Source organism: Loxodonta africana, chromosome 5 (genome assembly GCF_030014295.1).
Source record: "Loxodonta africana isolate mLoxAfr1 chromosome 5, mLoxAfr1.hap2, whole genome shotgun sequence".
NCBI classification, from domain to species: domain Eukaryota; kingdom Metazoa; phylum Chordata; class Mammalia; order Proboscidea; family Elephantidae; genus Loxodonta; species Loxodonta africana.
In genome coordinates, this window is record NC_087346.1 from 89129693 (window position 1) to 89154023 (window position 24331).

Consider the following 24331-nt stretch of genomic DNA (forward strand, 5'->3'; position numbering starts at 1 on the left):
AGAGGTTTGATGTCACCCAGAGGCACTTTGGAAGAAAGCCCTGGCAATGTATTTCTGAAAAAATCAGCCATTGAAAACCCTATTATTTAGCACAGTTGCCCTCTGACACACCTGACACACGTGGGGTTGCCATGAGTCTCAATGGCAAATGGAACTGGAAAAGAAATGAAAAAGTCCCTGATCTCAAGAGACTCAATTAGATAGTCACAACCAGTCCTAAAACTACCTTTTTAGAAATTTGCAATAAGAACTAATATTTCAGGTTTGTTGACTAATAAGTAGTTTTTCACCCTTCCCATAGGCTTTATGGACAGTATTTCTATAGAAATAAAGTTAAATGTCTCAAAATGGTTATGGTCTAAATAATCAGATGATAAGTTATTGAAATATCTTAATATAATAAAGGATGCCTTTATCTTTAGAATCCCAGAATGAGAAGAATATATTTGTTGATAAAATTATTTTTAAAAAAAACAGGACTTGTCAGCAGATGCCCTCTTGGATATTCTTTCTGATGTCAAGATTCAGGAATTCAAACCTTCCAACAAGGTATGTTTAGAAATTCATTCATTCAGCAAATAGTAATTGAGTTCCACATACAGCAAATAGCTACTAAACTTCTACTTCTGTCAGATCACATTCTTAAGCCTGAGAATCTAGCAGTGAACAAAACAAAGTTCTTGTTTTCATGGAGATTATATTCTAATGGTCAGAGACAAACAAATGCTAATTGTATAATTGCAACATGGAGATAAGTGTTAAGGAAAAAAAAAAAGGAATGGAAGTAATGATGACCTAGTGTCATTTTATATGGATGGAAGAGAAAGGCCTCTCTAATAAAGAACACTTGAACAGAAACCTTAAGGAAGTAAAGAGTGTGAGCCTTGCTGATAATGTGAAAAGGCAGTGCTGGCTGCAAAAACAAGTGCGCAGAAAGGCCTTGTAAGATCTTAAGACCAGAAGTTGTTATGGAGGAAAAGTAAGCAAGGTGGGAAGAGTGGTAGAAGATATTAGCGAGGTTATTGTTACGTCTGCAGAGTTGATTCCAACTCATAGCAACGTTATGTGTAACAGAACAAGGCATTGCCTGGTTTTGTGTTCCCCTAATAATCGTTGCTATGTTTGAGCCCATTCTTGTAGCCAGTGTGTCAATCCATCTCGTTGAGGGTCCTCGTCTTTTTCACCGACCCGCTACTTTACCAGGCGTGCCTTCTCCAGGGATTGATCCTACCTGATCACATGTCCAAAGTAGATGGACTTTGGGAGATCAAGGGCGATGAAGCCTTGCCATCCTTGCTTCTAAGAAGCAGTCTGTCTATACTTCTTCCAGAACAGATTTGTTCAGCCTTTGGTATATTCAGTATTCATTGTCAGCACTGTAATCCAGATACATCAGTTCTTCCATCTTCCTTATTCATTGCCCATGCAAATGAGGCAATTGAAAATTAGTGAGGTAGTTAGGTACTATGAGATGAGAAGCTAGTAGAGCTTTTTGAGCAGAGGACTGACTTGATCTGACTTACATTTAAAAACATTACTGTGGTTATTGTGTTAAAAATTGACTGTATGGGGCTCAAAAGGGGAAGCAGGAAAAGTTATTACGATAGTACAGTAACATAAGAGGTTGTGATGGTTTGGATGAAGGTAGAAGGTAGCAGGGAAATTGTGATTAGAGGTTGAATCCCGTAGGACATATTTTACAGTAGCCCTGACAGGATTTGTAATAGATTGGAAATGAAGTGAGAGAGAAAAGATTGTTTTTTTCTTAGTTGACACCAGAAGCAAGCTTAACTGCTGAGGAGGAGATAAAGGAAGTTTGAACAGAGGAAAAAAAAAGTGAAGTAATTGCCCAGGGAAGTGGGAAAAATCACGTAATTAGAAAATGTAGTAGAACTGCTAGACAGCACTGAGGAGCCACTTAATGTATTCCACTAAATATAGAGAAAAGAGGATTTCTTTTCTGTAGTCATATTTAACAGCTTTGATTCAACCACAGAATACGGTTGGGGTGACTTGGGATGGGGTTCCGTTCCAACAGCTCTGTCAGTTCTGACGTAAATAGAATGACCTCTTTGTTTGTTTTCATTTTTATTGCCTTTTATTATTGGAATCTTTATAAATTCAATCTCTGAACATCTGAGAATGATAACATCAGCAAATCATGCGCTGCAACACTGTATGTAGTACATATTACTAACGATAAGATAAACCAAAAAAAACAGATGATCCTAAGTGCAGTTGGTAATAATTCAACTATGTCGTAAGTTATGGACTACCTGTATATGGAAAATTGGGTTGATTTTGCCAGGTAAATAATGTTGGGAAGAAAAAGATTTATAGAGGGTGTTAATAAAAATGGGACATAAAATTTAGGCGGGGTAAATAGGAAGGTTTAAAATATTTAGTATGCTTTTTTGCATGTATATGGTATAGATTTTTTTTTTTTTTTGTAAGTGCTGTAAAAAAATCCACAAAACAACTGTCTGTTCCACTTACCCCTTTAGCTAAGCCCTACAAAGTTCAAAAAAGATGTGGTGTTTACACTCTTCCACTCTGTGATTTATTTTAGGGAAGAGAAAGTTAGAGGCATTGATTTTGTACAAGTAGATGAGTTTGCTGAATGAAACGTCCATGACTTGTAGCATATAAAGGATAAAAGTACTGCAGGAATAAACATGGAGCCCATATTACTCACAGGCAGATCTCCTAGATATAGTCAAGGAAAGATGCTTCAATAACTTTGTCGGCCTTTATTTAATGCTTTTGCTTCAATACATTTTCTGACTTGCATTGCTCTCTGTATCAAAGTTTTGGGGTAATAAATTATCCTGAGCGATTTAGCTACAGTTTTAACATAAATTATGATCTTTTTTACAACTCCCTGAAGCAGCTTACACTGAGGCTTCAGGGCCCAGCACTTCTAGTTACAGATGCCACAGCCAAAAATCTTAACTTGGCATTCTGGCAAACAAATGTTTCTATTCCCTGACTCCTTAATATTTCTTGAATGCTTATAATAATGTTTAATCTGTAAAAACTTGAGTTGGATGTATTTTTTTAAGTAAGAAATAGTATTATACTTAGTAGAGCCCTGGTGGTGCAGTGGTTAAGCATTTGGCTGCTAACCCAAAAGGTCTGCAGTTCAGATCCCCCAGCCACCCTTTGAAAACCCAAGGGGGCAATTCTATTCTGTTATATAGGGTCACTGTTAGTCAGAATCGACTTGACAGCAATGCTTTTGGTTTTACTATAATTAGTGATAATGTAGCTTATTTCTTGGTTTGAGAATATTAACTTCATTATCCTCATAAATGGTATCTTTGTTATCTACTGCTGTTGTAACAGGAATACCACAAGTGGCTGGCTTTAGCAAAGGGAGATTTATTCTCTCTCAGTTTAGGAGGCTAGTGGTCCAAATTCAGGGTACCAGCTCTAAGGGAAGGCTTTTCCCTCTGTTAGTTCTGGGGGAAGGTCCTTGTGATCAATCTTCCCCAGGTCTAGGAGCTTGTCAGCACAGGAACCCTGGATCCAAAGGACACACTCCACTTCTGGCACTTCTTTCTTGGTGGCATGAGGTCCCTGTCTCTCTGCTGGCTTTTCTTTCCTTTTATCTTTTGTAAGATAAAAGGGTGATGCAGGCCACACCCTGGGGAAACTCCCCTTACATTGGTTCAGGATGTGACCTGAGTAAGGGTGTTGCATCCCACCCTAATCCTCTTTAATATTACCTGATCTTGAACATAACCTGCCTCATTAACCACAGGCAGAGATTAGGATTTACAACACATAGAAAAATTACATCAAAAGACAAATGGAAGACAATAACACAATGCTAGGAATCATAGCCTAGCCAAGGTGACACGTATTTATGGGGGACACAGTTCAATCTATGACATTCCATCCTTTGGCCCCCAAAAATTCATGTCCTTGACACATGTAAAATACATTCACCCCATCAAATGACTGAGAAGTAATTTCTTAAAAATAAATTATTTGTGGTATGTGCTGCCCTAAACATGGTAAACTTTCTATATGAAAGAAGGCATTCTCTTCTTTAGAAAACAACTTCTTAAACAACTAATTGTTTATTAATGTTAACTTTATTTTAGTATGGAATTTTAAGAGGTCTGTATGGACTCAAATCTTACAGAGTATTCGGTAGATATTTTCGACACCTACTGTGAGCAACTTTGTTTAGATACATTGGAGTTCTCTCACTGGACAAGATAGGTGAAGATTCCTGTTCTCATAGAATTTACATGTGAGGAGTGTGAGGAAATAGGTAATAAACAAGTCAACAAATACATAAATAATGTAATCTTAGTTACTAATGAAAGATATGAAGTACTATAATGATTAATAATCTGATTAAAATAGATGGAGAGGATACAATATAGGTCCCTTTCTCTTTATGTAATTTATTTGATAAGATGGATAAATGGTAAACATGAGGTAAAGGATGTGGTAACATTAACAAATACATAACATATATTTAAAGGTTGTTCAAACAGATGAAACTGCAAGGAAACCAGACCATGTTCCCATTAGCAATGAAGATGAGAGGAATGCTGCTTTCCAACTAGAAAAGGCTATTTCATCTAATGAAGCTACCAAAAGTAAGGGGAAGTCTTTACAATAGGTTTTGAACTGGGTAACTTCTTATTTTCACTAAACTCTATACCAAAATCTTGTGGGATTAAATAACAAAGCAATACAATAGCAATAGTATTAATTGATTTTATGATCACGTGAAAGTCTCTGTTCATCTTTAACTGACTAAATTCACCATTTTCCCAACACTAACCCTGGTGGCGCTGTGGTTAAGCATTCGGCTGCCAACCAAAAGGTCAGTGCTTAGAACCCACCAGCCGCTCCATGGGAGAAAGATGTAACAGTCAGCTTCCATAAAGATTACAGCCTTGGAAACCCTGTGGTACAGTTCTGCTCTGTCCTATAGGGTCACCATGAGTTGGAATAGACTATAGCAATGGGTATGGTTTGGCTGGCATCCCCACGCTCAGAGGTTGAAATCTAATTCTCCAAATCGCATTGACTGATGTGTTGTTGCTTTTCTGATTGTTTTAGTTCTTGCTTCTGTTTTGTAATTCCTGTTTAACTTATGGTTAGCCTAATTAACTAAAAATGGGGTCTTTGTGGAGACTAACCCTTAGATTAAAAAAAAAACCCTTAGATAGACCCAGTTAAATCACTTTAGGGAAAAGAAACATAGGCAGGTCTCTTAGATTCTTAGTCTCTGTAATTACTGATTAGGACTCTTTGAGTTGACCAACATACATCCTTGCATAAATGGTCTTAAATATCAAGGCATTTAAGTCCTCAGTTTTTAAGCCGTCTGTATTAAAACAGAGCTGTTTACTAATGTTCTTAGGCTTGTTCACCATCGTTTCGTTATATGAATCAACAGTTCCCAAACTTTGGTGATTTTATGCACAAGCCAATAAAATTTCAGGAAAAAAAATGACCTAGAATAGCCAACTATTTAATTTACAAATAAAAGAGTTATTTTAATTTAATGATTTTAGTTCTAGAAAAAACTGAGTACCTTTTCTTATTTTCTTATCACAGATCAGGTTATCCCTGTTTACAGAATGACCTGGAAAGATTTCAGAAAGACCTATTGACCAACTCACCCTATTCTTAGTTATCAGAGGGTAAATGTTTCAGAATAGTATTTACGGGATCAGTTTTTTGAACAATGCACAACATTGACTTATTTTTATTGTAAATCACTTGGTAGCAGATGTTGTACGTGACTTTATCTTTTATCTTTTTATCACCACTGAACAAGGAGCAATGCTTTTTATATAGAAACTTTTCTTTTTAGTAGTATTAAATCCATCATTTAAAAATACAAACAAAAGAATCTTTAATGAACCCACATTCCTTTTTACCAAGTTAAACCTTTTCTATTTGCTAGACAACTTTGTTTTTCTGCCTGTTATGATCAGGTGACCTTCAGATGGCAGTACTTTCATTTGAAAAAGATGATGATCATAATGGGCACATAGATTTCATCACAGCTGCATCCAATCTTCGTGCGAAGATGTATAGTATTGAACCAGCTAACCGTTTCAAAACAAAACGTATAGCTGGTAAAATCATACCTGCTATAGCAACATCCACTGCTGCAGTGTCTGGCTTGGTGAGTTTATTACTCTTTGAAGTAAAGAGCTTCTTTTGCATTGCCTTTTCTTTGTCTTGGACCCACCATACCACCCCCAGCCATCCCCGGTCAGATATTTTAGAGAGCAGATAAATATTGATCTTATTATTTAAAATTTTAAACACTTCTGAAAATGCAATAATCCATGTTTTGAGATCTTAAAAATATATAAACATTTTAATATAAAAAATAAGCTCAAAATAAATAGATTATAATTTTTCTTGCAGGTAATAATCCTATCAGTTACCTTTGTACCCTACATACAAACCAGGAGCCCTGTTTTTCTTGAATAAAATGAACTGCCCTAATCTTTGCTCTTTGATTATATTGGATTTTAGTTCTTTGCTTTAAAAAAAAAAATGTAATTTATGTCTGATTTGGATTTTCTTCAATTTAATGTTTTCTTTATTTTTTCTTTTAATAAAGTATTTCTATACGTATCGTTCAGTGATATTGGCTGCATTCTTCACATTGTATCAACATTATTTCTATTCTAGTTATTCCATTCCCATTGTAATTTTTTTCTTGGTGATGCAGGATCTTTAGTATGGTCCTCAGTTATTATACTGCACTATTTTGTACTGTATTGTTAGTCTTAGCAGTTTTATAGGGCTATCTGTACCTAAATTAGTGGTGAAGTGGGTAAGAGCTTGGCTGTTAGCCAAGAGATCAGCAGTTCGAATCCACTAGCCTCACCTCAAAAACTGTATGGGACAGTTCTGCCCTGTCCTATAGGGTCGTTATGAGTCAGAATCAACTCGATGGCAGCGGGTTTGCTTTGGTTTTTTTGGTACCTTTGTTAAATGACTTTAGACTTGTATTTTTTAAGTCCTAGTATCTGCTTTCTAAGGAAATTACATAATCAGGTTAATGTATTTTTCTGAATAACTTTGTTCATCCTGTATAGAACTGTTTGAAAGTATAAAATATACTTAAAGTGGAGAGACTTAAAAAGAAGTTGTTTACATTACTGTGGTCAGATAGCTGCTGTTTCTCTTTAAAGAGAAATGCTTGAGAAGAATTTAGGAAAATTGAATAGATGAAGTTACAGTCATGAATAGTTTTAGGCTTTTACATAATCAGATCACTTTTTTAAATCTAGGTTGCATTGGAGATGCTCAAAGTAGCTGGTGGCTATCCATTTGAAGCTTATAAAAATTGTTTCCTGAACTTAGCCATTCCAATTATAGTGTTTACAGAGACATCTGAAGTAAGAAAAACTGAAATCAGGTATGCATGAAGGTCTATTTCTCTTATATAATGAAAGTGAACTAAAATATTTTACTTTTTAAGAGAGAGATATTGGCTTCACCTCTTCTTTTCTTCTATATATATTTATAAATCCTAACAATCACTAGAAGACCAAATCAAATCCCATCTTCATGAAGCATTTCTTGACTAAACCAGCCAAAGAACTCCAACAGCACTTAACCTGCCACACTGGATAGCATTGTGCTTTCTTTATTGTTTTGTATTGTCTTCTTAAGCCAGATGAACTAGAAGGCACTCTGGTGTCTGTGGATCCTGAATTTGGGATCTAGTTCCACAAGGCGTGTGACAATTCAAAACCATTTCTCTGATATTTTTCAGATGGGCACCAACCAAAAGTTTGAAAACACCTACCTTGGCAAGGCTGTGAGAAAACAAGAACTCTCACACATTGCTGATGAGAGTGCAAAATAATATAGCTGATAATTAAGGAAATAGGGTACCATATTTCAAACCTGCAAATACATTTGCACACATCTAAAATGTATGTATATAGGATATTTATCCTGGCATTGCTCATGATAGCCAGAGATTAGAGACAACCCAAGTGTCCAGCAATGAGGAACTAGAACACCTAGAAAATGAAACTTATGCAACTGTTTAAAGAGAGAGAGACGGAAGAGCACACACATGTTAGAGAGCACTCTTACTAAGATATTTTGATTTATAATGAGACAGTGGAAGGATCAACAAGATACTGATAAAAATGGTTACCTGTTTAGTGTGATGGACAAAAAAGATTCTGAAATATTTAAGATGTGGTATTTTTCCTCCATGTTCATTTCTAGCCAAATCACAAATAATGGACTGCTGAGGTTTTATTTTTAATTAAAGGGAAGAAAATTAAATGTGTCCGTTCTGAACATTTTTTTTACAACAGAAATGGAATATCATTTACGATCTGGGACAGATGGATTATACATGGAAAAGAAGATTTTACTCTCTTGGATTTCATAAATGCAGTCAAAGTGAGGCACTTTTGTTTACTTGGTTCATTAGTAGCTTGGGGTCTGCTGTTTTATCCATAACTTCATTGGAAGTCACCAGTACTACTTAACAAGAGTTTATTTGCTCTCTTTTTACTGGTTGCAAATCAGCATTGTCACTCAGAATTTTATATTTGGATGGGGTGTTGATTTTTTTCTCTTTTGGGTGTTAACTTTTAGGAAAAGTATGGAATTGAGCCAACGATGGTGGTACAGGGAGTCAAGATGCTTTATGTTCCTGTAGTGCCTGGTCATGCTAAAAGGTTGAAGTTAACGTAAGTATCAGTATATATGAAAGGGTCACAAGAATTGAAACATAAGCTGAATCCACACCAGAAAATTATATATAAAGGTTATTGAAGTTCAGATAAAGATGTGATTTACTCTTATCTAATTAATGGTATCCGTAAAGATTTTTTTTTTTTTATAAAGATAGTAAATATGCCAAGTGTACACCAACAGGCTACCTTTCAAGAAAAATTCATAGGAATACAATACTTTTGTGAATTTATTATTGTCCAGAGTCAGTTCTTCAGCCAGTAGTCCTAAAAACTTGATTTACTCAACACAGTGAGTAAAAGTAAATCCATCTCTTTTGTGGAGACACATAATGACCAGGCTTATGAGACTGGGATATAAAACAAGAATGCCAAATAATTTTATTCATTTATTTAATACTGTTTTGTTAAAGAGTACCAATTATATGTCTGGCGCTATTCTGAGCTTTAGGGATATAGCACTGAGCAAAGCAAAGTTACCTCTACTTCAGGATCTTGCATAACAACTACACAAGTATGTCAAATGGTGATAACTATTATGGAGAAAATAAAGGGAAAAGAGAATGTGGAAAGTGGGAGTGTTGAGTTGCTATAATAGCATTCTATGAGTGGAGCAGAGAAAGCCAACCTGATACGGAGCATTTGAGCAGAGACCTAAAGGAAGAGAGAGAGCAAAAATGTGGACGTTGGGAAGAAGAGTTGTCAAGGTCAAGGGAATAACAGAGGCAAAGGCTCTGAGATAAAGCATTCTTAACTTTGTTCAGAAGGTCTATAAAACACTGTTAACTTAAGTAGTAAGGAAGTTGAAGTGTGGTTGGTGTGAGGGATAGTGGTATGAGATGAGGAAGTTGGGAGCAAGGGAGCTAGGCAGGCAAGATACAGATTATGTTAGCCAAAAGACATAGCCTGTTATTTTAAAAGAATCGCTGTAATCATATATTGAGAATAAATAGGAAGAAAAGATAAAAGCAGTTAAACCAGTTAGGAGGCTCTTGTGATAATCCATATGTGTTAGTCATCTAGTGCTGCCATAATAGAAATACCACAAGTGGATGGCTTTAACAAAGAAGTTTATTCTGTCACAGTCCAGTAGGCTAAAAGTCCAAATTCAGGGTGCCAGCTCCAGGGGAAGGCTTTCTGTCTCTGTTGGCTCTGGAGGGAACATCCTTGTCATCAGTCTTCACTTGGTCAAGGAGTATCTCAGTGCAGGAACCTCAGGTCCAAAGGATGTGCTCTGCTCCCGTTCTTGGTGTTTCAAGGTCCCTCTGTCATTCTGCTCGCTTTTCTGTTTTATATCTCAGAGAGATTGGCTTAAAACACTATCTAATCTTGTATATCTCATCAGTGTAACTGCCACTAATCCATCTCATTTAATCATACTGGAAGGATTTACAATACACAGGGAAGTCACATAAAATGATTGACAATCACACAATACTGAGACTCATGACCCAGCTAAGTTGACATATTATTAGGGGACACAATTCAGTCCATGGCACCATATAAGAGATGATGGCAGCTTGGACCAAGGTGGTAGCAGTTGATGTAGAACTGATCTGGATATATTTTGAAGGTAGAGTCTGTTAACATTTACTGATAGATTGGAAGCGAAATGTAAGAGGAAGAGAGTTGAGAAAGATCTAACTCATGTCTCCATAATTCTTTGCATAAAAGGCTTTCTCTAACCTGGATGTTATGTGAATGGGCCTTGTCAGCGTTAGCCCCCCATCACTTACACTTTCCCTTTTTTGCATTTGTGCATCATTCTAATTAGTACCCTGTTTCCTAAAATAATACAATCTGTTAGATTAGTTACATTCTGTAGAATTAAAAGCCATTCATTCTTTTTGTAAAGGAATTGTATATTTCTGCTTTGATCTTTTAAGTGTATCCTGAGTTTTCAAGATTTAACTATCAGGGGACACTCTGTCCTTTTCTTGTGCTTGGAGGTTGCCTGATAACACTTGAATACTGACAGTAGATAATCCCAGTAGAATTTAGACAGAAAGAGCTTCAAGGAATTTTCTTCAAATGACAACCAACATCCTTTTCTCTCTCTCAAACAAGACGACTCAGTATACATCTGCCTTGCCTACCTATATAAAGCTGCCCAGTGTTGCCAATGCAATTCCTCAAAAGGCATTTTCCAATGTATAGATGTGTACTAGAGCTCATTCTGTCTTACCCACTGAAGGGCATGTACTTCAGCAATTCTCATTTTTTTCACCTACATCAGCTTTTTACTTTGTTGGCTCATAGCCATTGTTATTTCCTGTCTTCAAAAATCTTGTCTTGACCTACTTCCCTCATTTTCCATCAGCTTCTACCTTATTTCTTTGCCCCCTTTGGCACAAAACTCCTTAAAGAATTACCTTTGCCTACTGTTTCCAATGCTTCCTTCCCTTTCTTTCTTAAACCCGTTCTGCTTCAGTTTTTGTCCCTGCTCTCTACTGAAACTGTTCTTTTCAAGATTATCAGTGACCTCATGTTGCTAAATACAATAGTGGCATTTCTGAATCCTCAACTTAATTGGTCTGTCACGAGTATTTGACTCTTCCCTCTTTCATATAGTTTTTGTCACTTGGTTTTCTTTGCTATTTCCTCTTTTCCCAACCTCCTAATATTGTGATGTTTCCTCTCTGTCTGTACCCAGTCCTTTGAAAACCTCATCTAGCCCCATAGCTTTAAATTAAAAAATATCTACATGTTATTTAGTATTCTAAATCTAGGAGCCTCACAAGCTCCAGACTAATATATCCAACTACCTTCTATGTATCTCCACTTAAATGGTGTCTTAGTTATCAGTGCTGCTGTAACAGAAATACCACAAGTGGATGACTTTAACATACAAATTTATTTTCTCACAATTTAGGAGACTAGAAGTTCTAATTCAGAGTGCCAGTTCTAGGGAAAGGCTTTCTCTCTGGAGGAACGTGCTTGCCTCTTCTGAGCTTCTGCTCCACAGCAATTTTCATGTGGCTTTGCATCTGTCTTCCCCCATCTCTGTTTGCTCACTTGTTTCTTTAATCTCTTTTAATATCTCAAGAGAGATTGACTCAAGACAACCTTACATTAATCCTTCATTAACATAACAAAGACAACCCATTCCCAAGTGAGATTATAACCACAGGCATAAAGAAAACTAAACCCATTGCTTTCAAGTCAATTCCAATTCTTAGCGGCCCTATAGGACAGAGTAGAACTGCCCCATAGGGTTTCCAAGGAGCAGCTGGTGGATTCAAACCACCGACCTTTTGGTTAACAGTGAGCTCTTAACCACTGCACCACCAGTGTTACACCACAGGCATAGAGGTTACGGTTTACAATGTGTATTTTGGGGAGACATAGTTCATAACACATGGTGTATCAGCCAGGGACCAGTCAGGAGATAGTAGAAATCATACCAGTTATTTGAACAGGTAAGATTTAATATAAAGAATCACTGATAAAGGGCATTTTAGCGGGTAGAAGAGGACTGTGAGGGTCCAGAAGTAACAGGTACCCAAAAAAGGCAGCTACTGTGCTTTATTGTGAGAGGATCTGTTCTGTGCGTTATAGGATGTTTAGCAGCATCCCGGACCTCTACACGGTAGATGCCAGTAACACACACACACCCCCCCTCCAGTTGTTACTTCCAAAAATGTCTTCAGAAAGAATATGGCTGCCACAAGAGCATGTAGCTGGCCACTGGGAAATAAACTTGCCAGAAGGTTTGCTGCAGAGCTGATTTGTAGAAGCTGCCCAGTGTTGCCAGAGAATATGGGAAGGCCAGGTTTGTAAACCCTGGTGGCGTAGCAGTTCAGAGCTACACCTGCTAACCAGAAGGTTGAAAATTCAAATCCACCAGGTGCTCCTTGGAAACCCCATGGGGCAGTTCTACTCTGACCTGTAGGGTCACTATGTGTTGTAATCAACTGTACAGCAATCGGGAAGGGTATCACTAGAGTTGCCATGGAGTCCACTGGAAGAGACCCCTGGGTAGGGAGAGTGGCCTGAGGGCACAACAGAGGTTGGTCCGCAGGGGTCCTCAGTTTCTGCACTGAATTAAAATGGATTACCAGAACCAAGAAGGGAAATGTCTTCCTGCCGCCATCATCTTACAATATCACTTCAGTGTCCTTTGTTGATAAAGCCTTATGTTGTGCCAGCTGGCAGAGGAGAAAGATGTACAGGGTCCAACTTCAGAACACAAAGCAGAGCAAAGAAAGTTAATTTTCGAGCAGAGAAACAGTACATTGATAACTGGCGTAAATAAGTAATAAATAACTCAAACTCAGTAAGTCCAAAATTTAATGCGTGATCTTCAAGTCTTACTCTACTGGCGCTGTTTTCCATCTTAGTTAATAGCAGCACCATATTTGCACTTGCTCAGGCCAAAAATTTTGACATCACTTTTGACTTCTCTCCTTCTTTTACATGCCACCTTCAGTCCATTAGCATTGTATCCAGAATCGGACCAGTCCTCGTCACTTAACTACAACTACCCTGGTCTAAACTGCCATCATATCTTGCCTGTATCATTTCTTGCCTATATTACTGCAGTAGACTCTTCACAGGTCTTCCTGTTCTGCCCTTAGCCCTTACAGTCATTTTCTCAACACAGTAACCAGAGTGATTATTTTTAAGCATTAGTTACATCATGCCCCTGTTCTCAAAATCTTGCAGTGGCTCCCCATATCACTCAGAGTAAAGCCAGAGCCCTTATAATGATCTGCAATATGCCTAATAATCCGGTTTCCAGTTTACCCTTCTAAGTTTTTTCCCCACTTCTTTCTCAGTCTGTCATATTGTATGATGCATAATCTCTTTGGAAAATAAACTATTTTGGAATAGCTTAAGGATGTAGTAAGAATGGATGATAGAAAGAATGAAAAGGAATATATGGGACAAAATATCTTTGTAAAATATGAGAGATGTTATTGAGGATTAAATAAGATTATATAGTTCAGAGCCTGGCATGAGGTAGGTATACAATATCTGATAGTAACATTACATACAATATATAATTGATTATTAGGCAGCTGAATAATATGAAATTTACATTTTAAAAAGAATCCTGGTGGCTTTATAGGTTGGAAATAGAGAAATTGGAAAGAGACAGCTGGCTAATATGTAGTGCAATAATCTAAGGGATATATGGTAGTGGCTTGATTTATGACACCAGTGACAGAAGCAAGGAGGAAGTGGTTTTTCAGTTAATAGACAGGATAAGTGTAGAACATAAGGGAAAGGTAAAACTTACCCTTGTGGTATTTGTAGTTTGCATAATGATGCCTCCAAACTTTATAGGGAGTTAAAGAGGATTCATTTCTTTAAAGTATTGCTCATTTTTTGTTTGTCTCCTAATAAATGGTCTGTATTCTTTATCATTACCAGCGGTTGTCCAAATTGATTCAGACAAAAACCAAACCCCTTGCTGAGTTGACTCCAACTTATATCAACCCTACAAGACAAAGTAGATTTGCCCCCTGCATAGGGTTTCCAAGACTCCAATCTTTACAGAAGCAGACTGCCACATCTTTCTCCCCTAGAGTGGCTCATGGGTTCAAACCACTGACCTTTCAGCAGTTGAGCGCTTAGTCACTGCAGCACCAGGGCTCCTTACATATGTATATAGTCAAAAGAGACTTCAGAGCAGTAGTTAAAGCTCTTGGCTGCTAACTGAAAGCTTAGCGGTTTGAACCCACCAGCTGCTCCTGCAGAGGGAAAATGTGCTTCCATAAAAATTACAGCCTTGGAAACCCTGGGGGTCAGTTCTACTCTGCCCTATAAGGTTGCTTTGAGTCAGAATCAACTGGATGGCACGAGACAACAACAAATTGATTCACATTTAGGTAAATGAGTGTCTTAAGTTTAGAACTTTGCATAAGGAAAAATGAATATGTGAAAGCAAATGGATTATTAGATTTAAAAACAAATTTAGAATCTAGATACAAGTCTAGATTATCTTGGTAATATGAGTCAGCAATTCACTCTTTCATTTTATAGAATTCACCAAATTATTTTTTCTTGCTTATTTTTCTTAGAATGCATAAACTTGTGAAACCTTCTACTGAAAAGAAATATGTGGATCTTACTGTGTCATTTGCCCCAGACACTGATGGAGATGAAGATTTGCCTGGACCTCCAGTAAGATACTACTTCAGTCATGACGCTGATTAACAGAAGTTTTCTAAAGTTACTTCAGTACTACTTACTTTTTGGAAGGAGTGCACTTAATTCGGAATCTAAAAATACTAGCTCATAATATTATGGATTTCTCCTTGAAGAAGCCTTAATTTAAAGGAAACACCAGTAGGAAACTACATCGAAGAATTGTAAAACAGTTTGGAGTATAGTGTACACTTGTCTAGTGCTTCATACATGGATGTGATCTCAAGCAAGTTTGAACTGGAATGCTCTTTTGTAGTGCTTGCAACAAATGTGTGTATTAACCTCTTTCCATGATTGGAAAAGATAAGGATCAAGAAACTGAAAGTAACAAATGTAGCTATCCAAACAGTTTAATCCTATTTTATGAGTTCTTTTCATTTATTATTTGAAACCCGTTTTTCTATAAAAATAGTGTTTGGCACCCCGTACTCCTGATAACTAAGTTTGAGAATTTAACACCAGTGCAGGGGGAGATGGTGGCAGTGGATAAAAAGTGGATATTTTAAATTGTGCAGTTAAAATATATTCTCCTATTACCTGTTAGTTTAGCCAGAATTTGTTGTATCACAGTCACCCAAAAATCGGGCTTTTTATTGATAGTATCAGTGTTGTAAGCCATGAGCAGTAGGTCAGATGACACATGTTAACTTTTGACTAAGTGTAAACAGTATTTTATGGACTCTGACAACTTTCGTAAAGAATCCATGAATGTGAACAGGTAAATGTGGCTAATCATTTGATTCTTCACTATGCCTTCTAATATGGCTACTTTATTTATTTGAAACTCTAAACCTGATTGCCACAGTATGTAAAACTAAAAGATTTTGTAAACAGAGTGTTGTTAGAAATAGATGAAAGTGAGAAATTAAAAATTTTTCACTAGTTGAGTCTTGATTTTTTTTCTTCCAGTGGTCAAATGGACAGAAAAAAATTAATATTCATTTTTATTTTAAAGAAAAGCTCATTCTTTTATTCTCCATTTCCAGAAAGGAAGGTGATGTTGACTAAAATAGAAATTTATTTTTTAAAACCTTTATTGATAGAAACTTTCTGTTTTCTGATATGAAATATTGAGGAAATGCTTTCATTAAAATGACAAAAAGTGCATTTACCACTGTAAACTCAGTGAGAACAGTAAGTGATTCTTTTTATTTCTGAGGCTATTGTACATTCTAAAGCAACTGGCATTTTATAACTATAGGGAGTCATTTTCCTCTCGCTGCTTTTCTTGATTCAGGCCATTAATAGGTACTATGATAAAAACTAGATTGACATCAGTATTATTACTCCAATTCCATCTCTTTTTACACTCTGTATTTACTTTCCTCTTATTCCAAGTACAAATAGTTTACTTTGTCAGCCAGCTAGATTGTTTCATTATTCTGTAAAAGAATCATTAAAACTTCCACTTGGGAAAATATATTAGGGGGTGATGGGTGAATTTGTATGATTGAAGGATAATGTGTATATTGGTGAGTGGGGAGAAGTAGACATGAGTTTAAAGGAAGTGGCTACCTTGAAATAAGCCATTTTTGTTCACCATGTCTTACCCTTCCCCATCATACATATCACAACTGTAATGTTTAAAATTAATGTTACTTAAAATTGAAGCCAGGAAAATCAAGACTTTGTTACTTGGAACTTGATTGGCTAGGAACAACAAAAGAACTTTTGTATAAGAAGTCTTTTTCCCCTCTTCCACTTTGTTTTCTCTGTGGCAGTAACTCGTATTTTCCAGGAAGCCATTCATCAGTCCTTACAGGTGATCTGATAGCTTGCTTATATTTGATCTAAGTCTCCAGATTTCTTCATCATGTGCCATCAGTTCACATTTATAGACATTAGTGCTTTAGCGGATAAACAACATCAATAAGCATTAGGTTCATTTTGTGATTAAAACCACCAGCCATTTTTGTCATTGCCCTTTTTTTTTTTTTTTCCTGTGTAGATAATGGGTATTCCCATCATTTCTTCTATTTAGTGCTACTAATCCAGAAAGCCAGGGTAAAGTTAATGACAGTTTTTCTCACTGTTTTATTTCTGTACTGTGAAATCACTGTTTGTGATTGAAATACCAGATGCAAAAATTAATGATTCTATACAGTACCACTGAGTAATTTTTTACTTATTAAAAATAAATTAGGAAAATTGGCAATATCTTTGTAATTGATGTTCCATAGTTGACTAGGGATTCTGATTCTGCTATTCATTTTGTGAGTAATGTTGTTTTGGTGTTCCCTAATTTTCAATTTTTGCAGTTGAGGAGATAGAGCAGTCACTATATGTGGAGAGACATTACTTCACAGTACTTTTGGCCTCCTAGAAACTGTCTTAAAACAGATGGAAGGAAATGGTGGTGACCACATAAAACTTAAAGAGCTGATAAAACCCAGACTGTGGGTTGGGGGCTTTTAAAGTCCACTCCTTTATACAGTTCAAAGCAATGATGTTACCTGTCTATAAGTTCTTCATATATTGTCCCAAAGGTAGAACTTGGAAGTAGATGTGTATCTTTGTTTTTGTTCTTTTATCTCTTATGGCACTACCTGGTGGTAACAGTGACAAGGCATAAGAAAAAGAATCAGCTAAGTTTACAGTTCACAATTTTATAATTAATACAAATAAAGATCAAAAAAATTATTCCCTTGAAATCTTGGAGAAGAATCTCTTGACCTAGTGTTTTTTTTCCAGCTATTACAAATATCATAAACTCATCACGGTTGCAGAAAAACCCTAGGTATGGGTTTAACTATTTTACTTTGCACAGATTTAAAAACAAAAAAACAGGAAGTTGAGATCTTGAGGTTCAGAGTAATCTGGTAATTTCTCTGTGTTCATTTTCCTTTTGTCATGTCATAGCTTCTCTTTTTGTAATTGAGAAATACACATTCAAAGAGTACATAAAACATAAAATATGCAGTTTAACAAATATTTTAAAGTAACTTCTATAACCATCATTCAAGTCAAGAAATAGAACGTTAATAGCCTCCCTGTAGTTCCCCAGGTGTCCCTTCCCAATCACAATCAGCTTCCTAACGCACATATTTTGTCCTGCCTTTTGATAACTGTGTGCTTGTTTTTATTTATGATTTCACCACCTATGCATGTAAACTAAGCGGTACAGTTTACTTTTGCCTGTTTTTGAAGTTTATGTAAATGGAATCGTACCGTATGGGTTCTTGAATGACTCTCTTCTTTCAGTATTAAGTGAATCATCCATGTTTTTGCTCATAGCTGTACTTCATTCATTGCCATTGGTGTATAAGTTACCCTTGCAGTACCCTTGCATCAATATACCACAGTTTGTTCATTCTATTAACTGGGCAATTGGGATGTTTTCAGTTTGAGGCAGTTGCAGTTCCACAGTGAACATTATTGTGTGTATTTCCTAGTGCGAATCTACAAGGGTTTCTATAGGTATGTATTTAGGAGTGGAATTGCTAGGTCATAGAGAATTCACATCTTAAATTTTACTAGATAATAAAATTTTTTCCTAAGCAGTAGAAACTTCCTGTTTCTATACATCTTGGTCAACATTGCTATTATCAGATTTTTTTTTATTTTACCAGTCTAATGGATGTATGTTTGAAGGTTTTACTTTGCATTTCCTCAGTTAACAGAAGTAGACCTTTTCGTAAGTTTATTGATCATATGGACTGTCTTTTTTGTAAAGTGTCTTGTCAGATCTTTTATCCTTTTTTCTGTTGAGTTGGCCATCATTTTCCTTATTGATTTATAAAAAATCTTTATGTATCCTGTCTTTTGTTGGCTATATAGCTGCAAATACCTTCTCCCACTCTGTGGCTTGATTTTCCTCTCATGATATTGTTTGGTAAAAAGAATTTGTTAATGTTTCTATAGTGAAAATTACCAGTCTTTTGTTTTAAGTTTAGAATTTTTTGTGACTTGTTTAAAAAATCTTTTCCTCCCCTAAGTCATAAAGATATTCTCCTGTATTATTTTCTAAAAGCTTTAGTTTTGCCTTTTACATTTAGGTTTTCAATTCACAAGGAATTTAGTGTATGGTGGGAAAAGTCATCATTTATTGAAAAGTCTATTCTTACTTCACTTTTCCGCAGTGCCATCACAGTCGTATATCATACAAGTCTCTTTCTAATTTTTTTCTTCTATTCTATCCCTGTGCCAGTACTGTACTGTCTTTATCAGTGTACCAGATGTCATGGATACAGTGTCCTCCAAAAATATGTGTCAACTTGGTTAGGCCATGATTCCCAGTATTGTATGATTATCCACCATTTTGTCATTTGATAAGATTTTCCGATGTGTTGTAATGTAAATCCTATCACTATATTAGCGGCAGTTATATCGATGAGATCTACAAGATAAGATAATGTCTTAAGCCAGTCTCTTTTGAGATATAAAAGAGAAGCAAGCAGAGAGACATGGGGACCTCATACCACCAAGAAGGCAGTACCAGGAGCAGAGCACATCCTTTGGATGTGGGGTCCCTGCACCTGATAAGCCCCTTGACCAAGGGAAAATTGATGACAAAGACCTTCCTCCAGAGCCCACAGAGAGAGAAAGCCTTCTCCTGGAGCTGATGCCCTGAATTTAGACTTCCAGCCTACTAGACTGTGAGAAAATAAATTTTTTTTTGTTAAAGCCATCCACTTTTGGTATTTCTGTTACAGCAGCCCTAGCTGACTAAGACAGCAGATATATTGTTCTTGATATTTGACAGAGCAAGTTGTCCAAACTTATTGTTTTGTAAGAGTGTTTTTGTTATTCTTAGCCCTTTTTTATTTTCAGTTCTCAAATTTCTAATTGTAAATATGTAAATCTACAAATTTGTCACTTTTGCAGTTTCTAGTTCTCTTGCCAGAATTTTCAATCTTTTATCTACTCGAACATAGAAAATGTAATTATTTTATAGTCTGTCTAATAACGTTTGGGTCTGTTTTTATTTTTCTTTTGTTTCTATTAGTCCTTTTCTTAGGGTTAGGTCTCCTTGTGTGCCTGGTTACTTTTAATCGTAGGCCAGTATTGTATTTGAAAAATTGCTTGTAGAAATAATTTAATGCTAGGCATTCTCCACAGAGGTTTTTTTTTTTTTTTTTTTTTGCTTCTCCTAGGCACTAGGGCACTTAGTAATTCAGAATCATTTTAATCCAGTTTCATAGAGTGAGATTTTCTGGGCCATCCATGTGACTCAAAGCTGACCTTATATTGTGATAATGATCTTATGTCCTGTTCACCCTGACTCCTAGGTGCATCCCTAACTGAAAATACATGTATATGATTTCCATATATTGCTTTTGTTTCAGGAAACTACTAAACTCTCTAGTGATTCTTGTAATTTACTTGCAGATTCTTTTGGATTGTCCACATAACCTTAACTTCAAATAACGACAGTTTTTTTTTTTTAATTGCACTTTAGGTGAAAGTTCACAGCCCAAGTTAGTTTTTCATACAAAGATTTATACACATATTGTTATGTGACCCTAGTTGCAATCCCTGTGATGTGATAGTACACTCCCCCTTTCCACCCCAGGCTTCCCGTGTCCGTTCAGCCAGCTCCTATCCGTTGCTGCCCTCTCATCCTGCATCTGAACAGTAGTGCCCATTTAGTCTCATGTATCTACTTGAACTTATTTTATGTTTTATAGTCCAGTCTATGAAGAGTTGGCTTCACGAATGGTTTTAGTTCTAGGTTAACAGTATGGAAGCTGTGTCTTCTGCTATTCCTCCAGTCTCAGTCAAACCATTAAGTTTAGTATTTTTACGTGAATTTGATTTCTGCAGCACACTTTTCTCCTGCTCCATCAGAGACTCTTTGTTGTGTTCCTTGTCAGGGCAGTCATTGGTCGTACGTAGCCAGGCACCACCTCATTTTTCTGGTCTCAGGCTGATAGAGTCTCTGGTTTATATGGCCCTTTTGTCTCTTGGGCTAATATCTTCTTTGTTGGTGTTCTTCATTCTCCTTTGCTTCAGGTGGGTTGGGACCAACTGATGCATCTTAGGTGGCCGCTCGTAAGCCTTTAAGACCTTAGATGCCACTCACCAAAGTGGGATGCAGAACGTTTTCTTAAGAAACATTGTTTTGCCAGTTGGCCTAGATGCCCCTTGGGTCCATGGTCCCCAGACCCCCGCCCCTGCTACTCTGTCCATCAAAGTGTTTGGTTGTATTCAGGAAACTTCTTAGCTTTTGCTTTAGTCCAGTCGTGCTGACTGCCCCTTTATTGTGTGTGGTCCTTCCCTTCACCTAAGATAGTTCTTGTCTACTATCTAGTTAGTGAATTCCCCTCTCCCTCCCTCTCAAACCTCATAACCATCAAAGAATGTTTTCTTCTGTGTTTAAACCTTTTCTTGAGTTCTTGTAATAGTGGACCCATATAATATTTGTCCAAATAAAAAAAGTTTAAATGATCTTTTCTATGATCCAAATTTTAGTTCTGTTGATCTATCCAAATCACCAACATCTTCTCCATCTCACGGATTGGCCCTGGCCTCTTTTGTTAAAATTGTTAATTTTTTGTCAGTCGCTCCTTTAACTGCCTCCAAAATCCTATTCTTCAACCCTTAATGACTATCAAAATGGTCAGTGAGAGACAGTTCTTCCTCACGCTGACTTTTTTTCCATTATCATAGGTCCTAAAATGATCTTCATCTTTACATCCATGTCTAGAGCCTTACTCACCTTCTTTAGATTAGAACTTTTCAGTGGCATGACTTCTTTTGCTAGACACATTGTTGGGGGTATAAGCAGTGAAGGCGTTACAGGTAGAGACACTTGAACAACTCTGCTTTGAATTAATAACTAATGCTTCTCATGGTATGAAATGCTGGATAAGGTCACACTGTAGGCATGGTCTACATTGAAGTTGGGGTCAAAACGGCTGTCAGGCGTGTGCGGCGTGTGCACAGTTCATTTGTCATATGTCATGAGAGTTGACATTGTTCAACTTAACTGTTACGACTCCTGACACCAACACCAACTTCACTGTAGACTAGGCCATAGCCTGCTATACTGCAGTGTTTTGAACAGTAAATTATAAAATTGAACATCCATGAGTGAACATCTCAGAATGATAACATCAGCAAATTACACGCTGCAACATTATACAGAGTACATGTTACTAACAGTGTACAAAAAAAGGGTAAGTGCAGTTCATCATAACTATAATACATTGTAAGTCAGGGACTACCTATAAAAAAAAAACCTATACAGGGTAAGAAAACCCTAAAAAAAATTTTTTTCTCAAATGATACGGTTTCTGTTTTCCTGAGCTCTACACAACTTTTTTTTTTTAATTTAGTGGTTTCCGTCTTTTAATGATTACTTACGGAATTGACTCGATGGCAACAGGTTTGGCTTTTTTTTTTTACAAAATACATATTTGGATTTTGTATGACTAAAGTTGGTCATTACCTTTGTGGCAGATGGTATTTTCCAAAAATGGCCACAGCAGTATTTCTTTTCCCACATGCGCTTCTGGAAACTTGGCACCTCCCGTCATGAGACAGAATCTGTTTCCACTCCCCTTGAACCTAAGTGGGACTTTTTGGCTACCTCGGCTAATAGACTAGGATGCAGCACATTTAATCCTGCATGACTTCCAAGGTTAGGTTGTAAAATACTGTATGGCTTCCACTTGGTGCTTGCTCACTCCCGTTTGCTCGCTCTCTTTTGGAACGCTCATCCTTGGAACCTAGACACTACTGTGAGGAAGCCCAAACTAGCCCACACAGAGGGGCACTGAGACCATAAGCCTACAGCTGGCATCAGATCTCAGACGTGAGTAAACAAGTTTTTCAGATGAGCCTAGGCTCCAGACTTCATGAAGCGGACAAAAATTGAGCCTGTTGTGTCCTGCCAAATTCCTGACCCACAGAATCTGTAAGCAAAAAGGTTGTTTTATGTAACTAAGTTTTGAAGTTATTATGCAGCCATAGTAACTAAAATAACTGTCTAATCCCTGACCTTCATACTATTACGTCATATTTTTTTGTTTCTGTTACCATGTATGTTAATTCTGTTGTCCTGTACTGTATTTTAACTCCATAACACTTTATTATTTTGTTTTTTTCCAGTCAGTGTATATACATATATAAACCCTGGTGATGTAATGGTTAAGTGCTATGGCTGCTAACCAAAAGGTCAGCAGTTCGAATCTGCCAGGTGCAATTCTGGTCTGTCCTGTAGGGTTGCTGTGAGTCAATTGACTCGACGGCAGTGGGTTTGGTTTGGTCGGTATGTGTATATATGGAAACCCTGGTGGCATAGTGGTTAAGTGCTATGGCTGCTAACCAAAGGGTCGGCAGTTCAAATCTGCCAGGCACTTCTTGGAAACTCTATGGGGCAGTTCTACTCTGTCCTATAGGGTCGCTATGAGTCAGAATTGACGGCACCGGGTAGCAGGTTACACACACATATATATATATATGTATATATATAATTTTCTTTGCTTTTCACCCCATTTTGTATCTCAGGCTTACCATTTAAGGTAAGATTTCTTTCTATCTGAAATACATCCACTAGAATTATGTTTTGTGAGGGACTGCTAGTGGCATAATTGTTCGTTATTTGTTCATGTGAAAATAACCTAATTTTGCCCTCATTCTATAAAGATATTTTGCTGAATATAGCATTCTAGCTTGGCCTTTATTTTCCATCAGCACGTTAGAGGTGTTTTTCTACTTATGACTTCCACTATTGCTGTTGAATCTTCTGTCAGGTTAAATGTTGTTCTTTTCAAGGAAATCTTTCTCTTTGATTTTATGCTGTTTAATTATTATGTATCTGGTATGAAATTTTTTTCTTACATTTTTGAATCTGGGTTTGTATCTTTTATCAGTTCCAAGAGATTCTCAAATGTTACTCCTTCACATATTGCCTCTCTCCATTCTCTTCTGTGAAGATTCTCATTAAATATGGCAGATCTTACTCTGTCTTCTATGTCTCTCACCCTCTTTTCTGTGTTTTCCTTTTGTTTATATCTTGTCTTGCTTTATTCTGTATAATTTCTTCTGATCCATATTCCAATGCCAATCTACTGTTAAACCCATTTATTGAGTTTTTAATTTGGATTGTATTTTTCTGCCCTAGAATTCTATTTGATTTTCTTTTTTTAAAACTTCTAGATCACTTTTTATAGTTTCTTATTCCCTGCAAGTATTTTTTAGTATGTGTATTATTTCTTTAAACTATTAGGATGGTTTTATGGTCTATGTCAGCAATTTTAACTTCTTAAATTTTGGTGGGTCTGTTTCTGTTGTCTTTCCCAACTGAATATGTTAGTCCTGTTAGACTCTGCACCTTGTTGAAGCCCTGCGCTTTGATTTTTCTCTCTCTTGTCCATTCGTTTTTACATATTGCAGTCAATCAAATTGCCTCACACCATATTCAGAAGTAATTTTTTAAGCTTTCTATATTAAGCAATGTATTTTCTTATATAAAGCAAGAATTCATTTTGCATTTTGACGCGTTAAGAGGTCTTTGT

At 36.6% G+C, this 24331-nt stretch overlaps 1 protein-coding gene across 3 annotated transcripts in view; it reads left to right on the forward strand.

The window, feature by feature from the left end:
• UBA6 (ubiquitin like modifier activating enzyme 6) overlaps nt 1-19948 on the forward strand; it is a 105108-nt gene extending 85160 nt beyond the window's left edge. For 2 of the 3 annotated variants that reach the window (XM_064285752.1, XM_023555094.2), the window contains exons 26-32: nt 478-549; nt 4499-4616; nt 5970-6163; nt 7287-7414; nt 8334-8421; nt 8620-8714; nt 14744-19948. In XM_064285752.1, coding sequence (XP_064141822.1) covers nt 478-549; nt 4499-4616; nt 5970-6163; nt 7287-7414; nt 8334-8421; nt 8620-8714; nt 14744-14879 — 831 coding nt within the window. In that variant the 3' untranslated portion in view covers nt 14880-19948. The remainder of the gene's footprint in view (nt 1-477; nt 550-4498; nt 4617-5969; nt 6164-7286; nt 7415-8333; nt 8422-8619; nt 8715-14743) is intronic. The other variant, XM_010595706.3, reaches the window with a different exon arrangement.
• Nucleotides 19949-24331: the final 4383 nt, after the last annotated feature.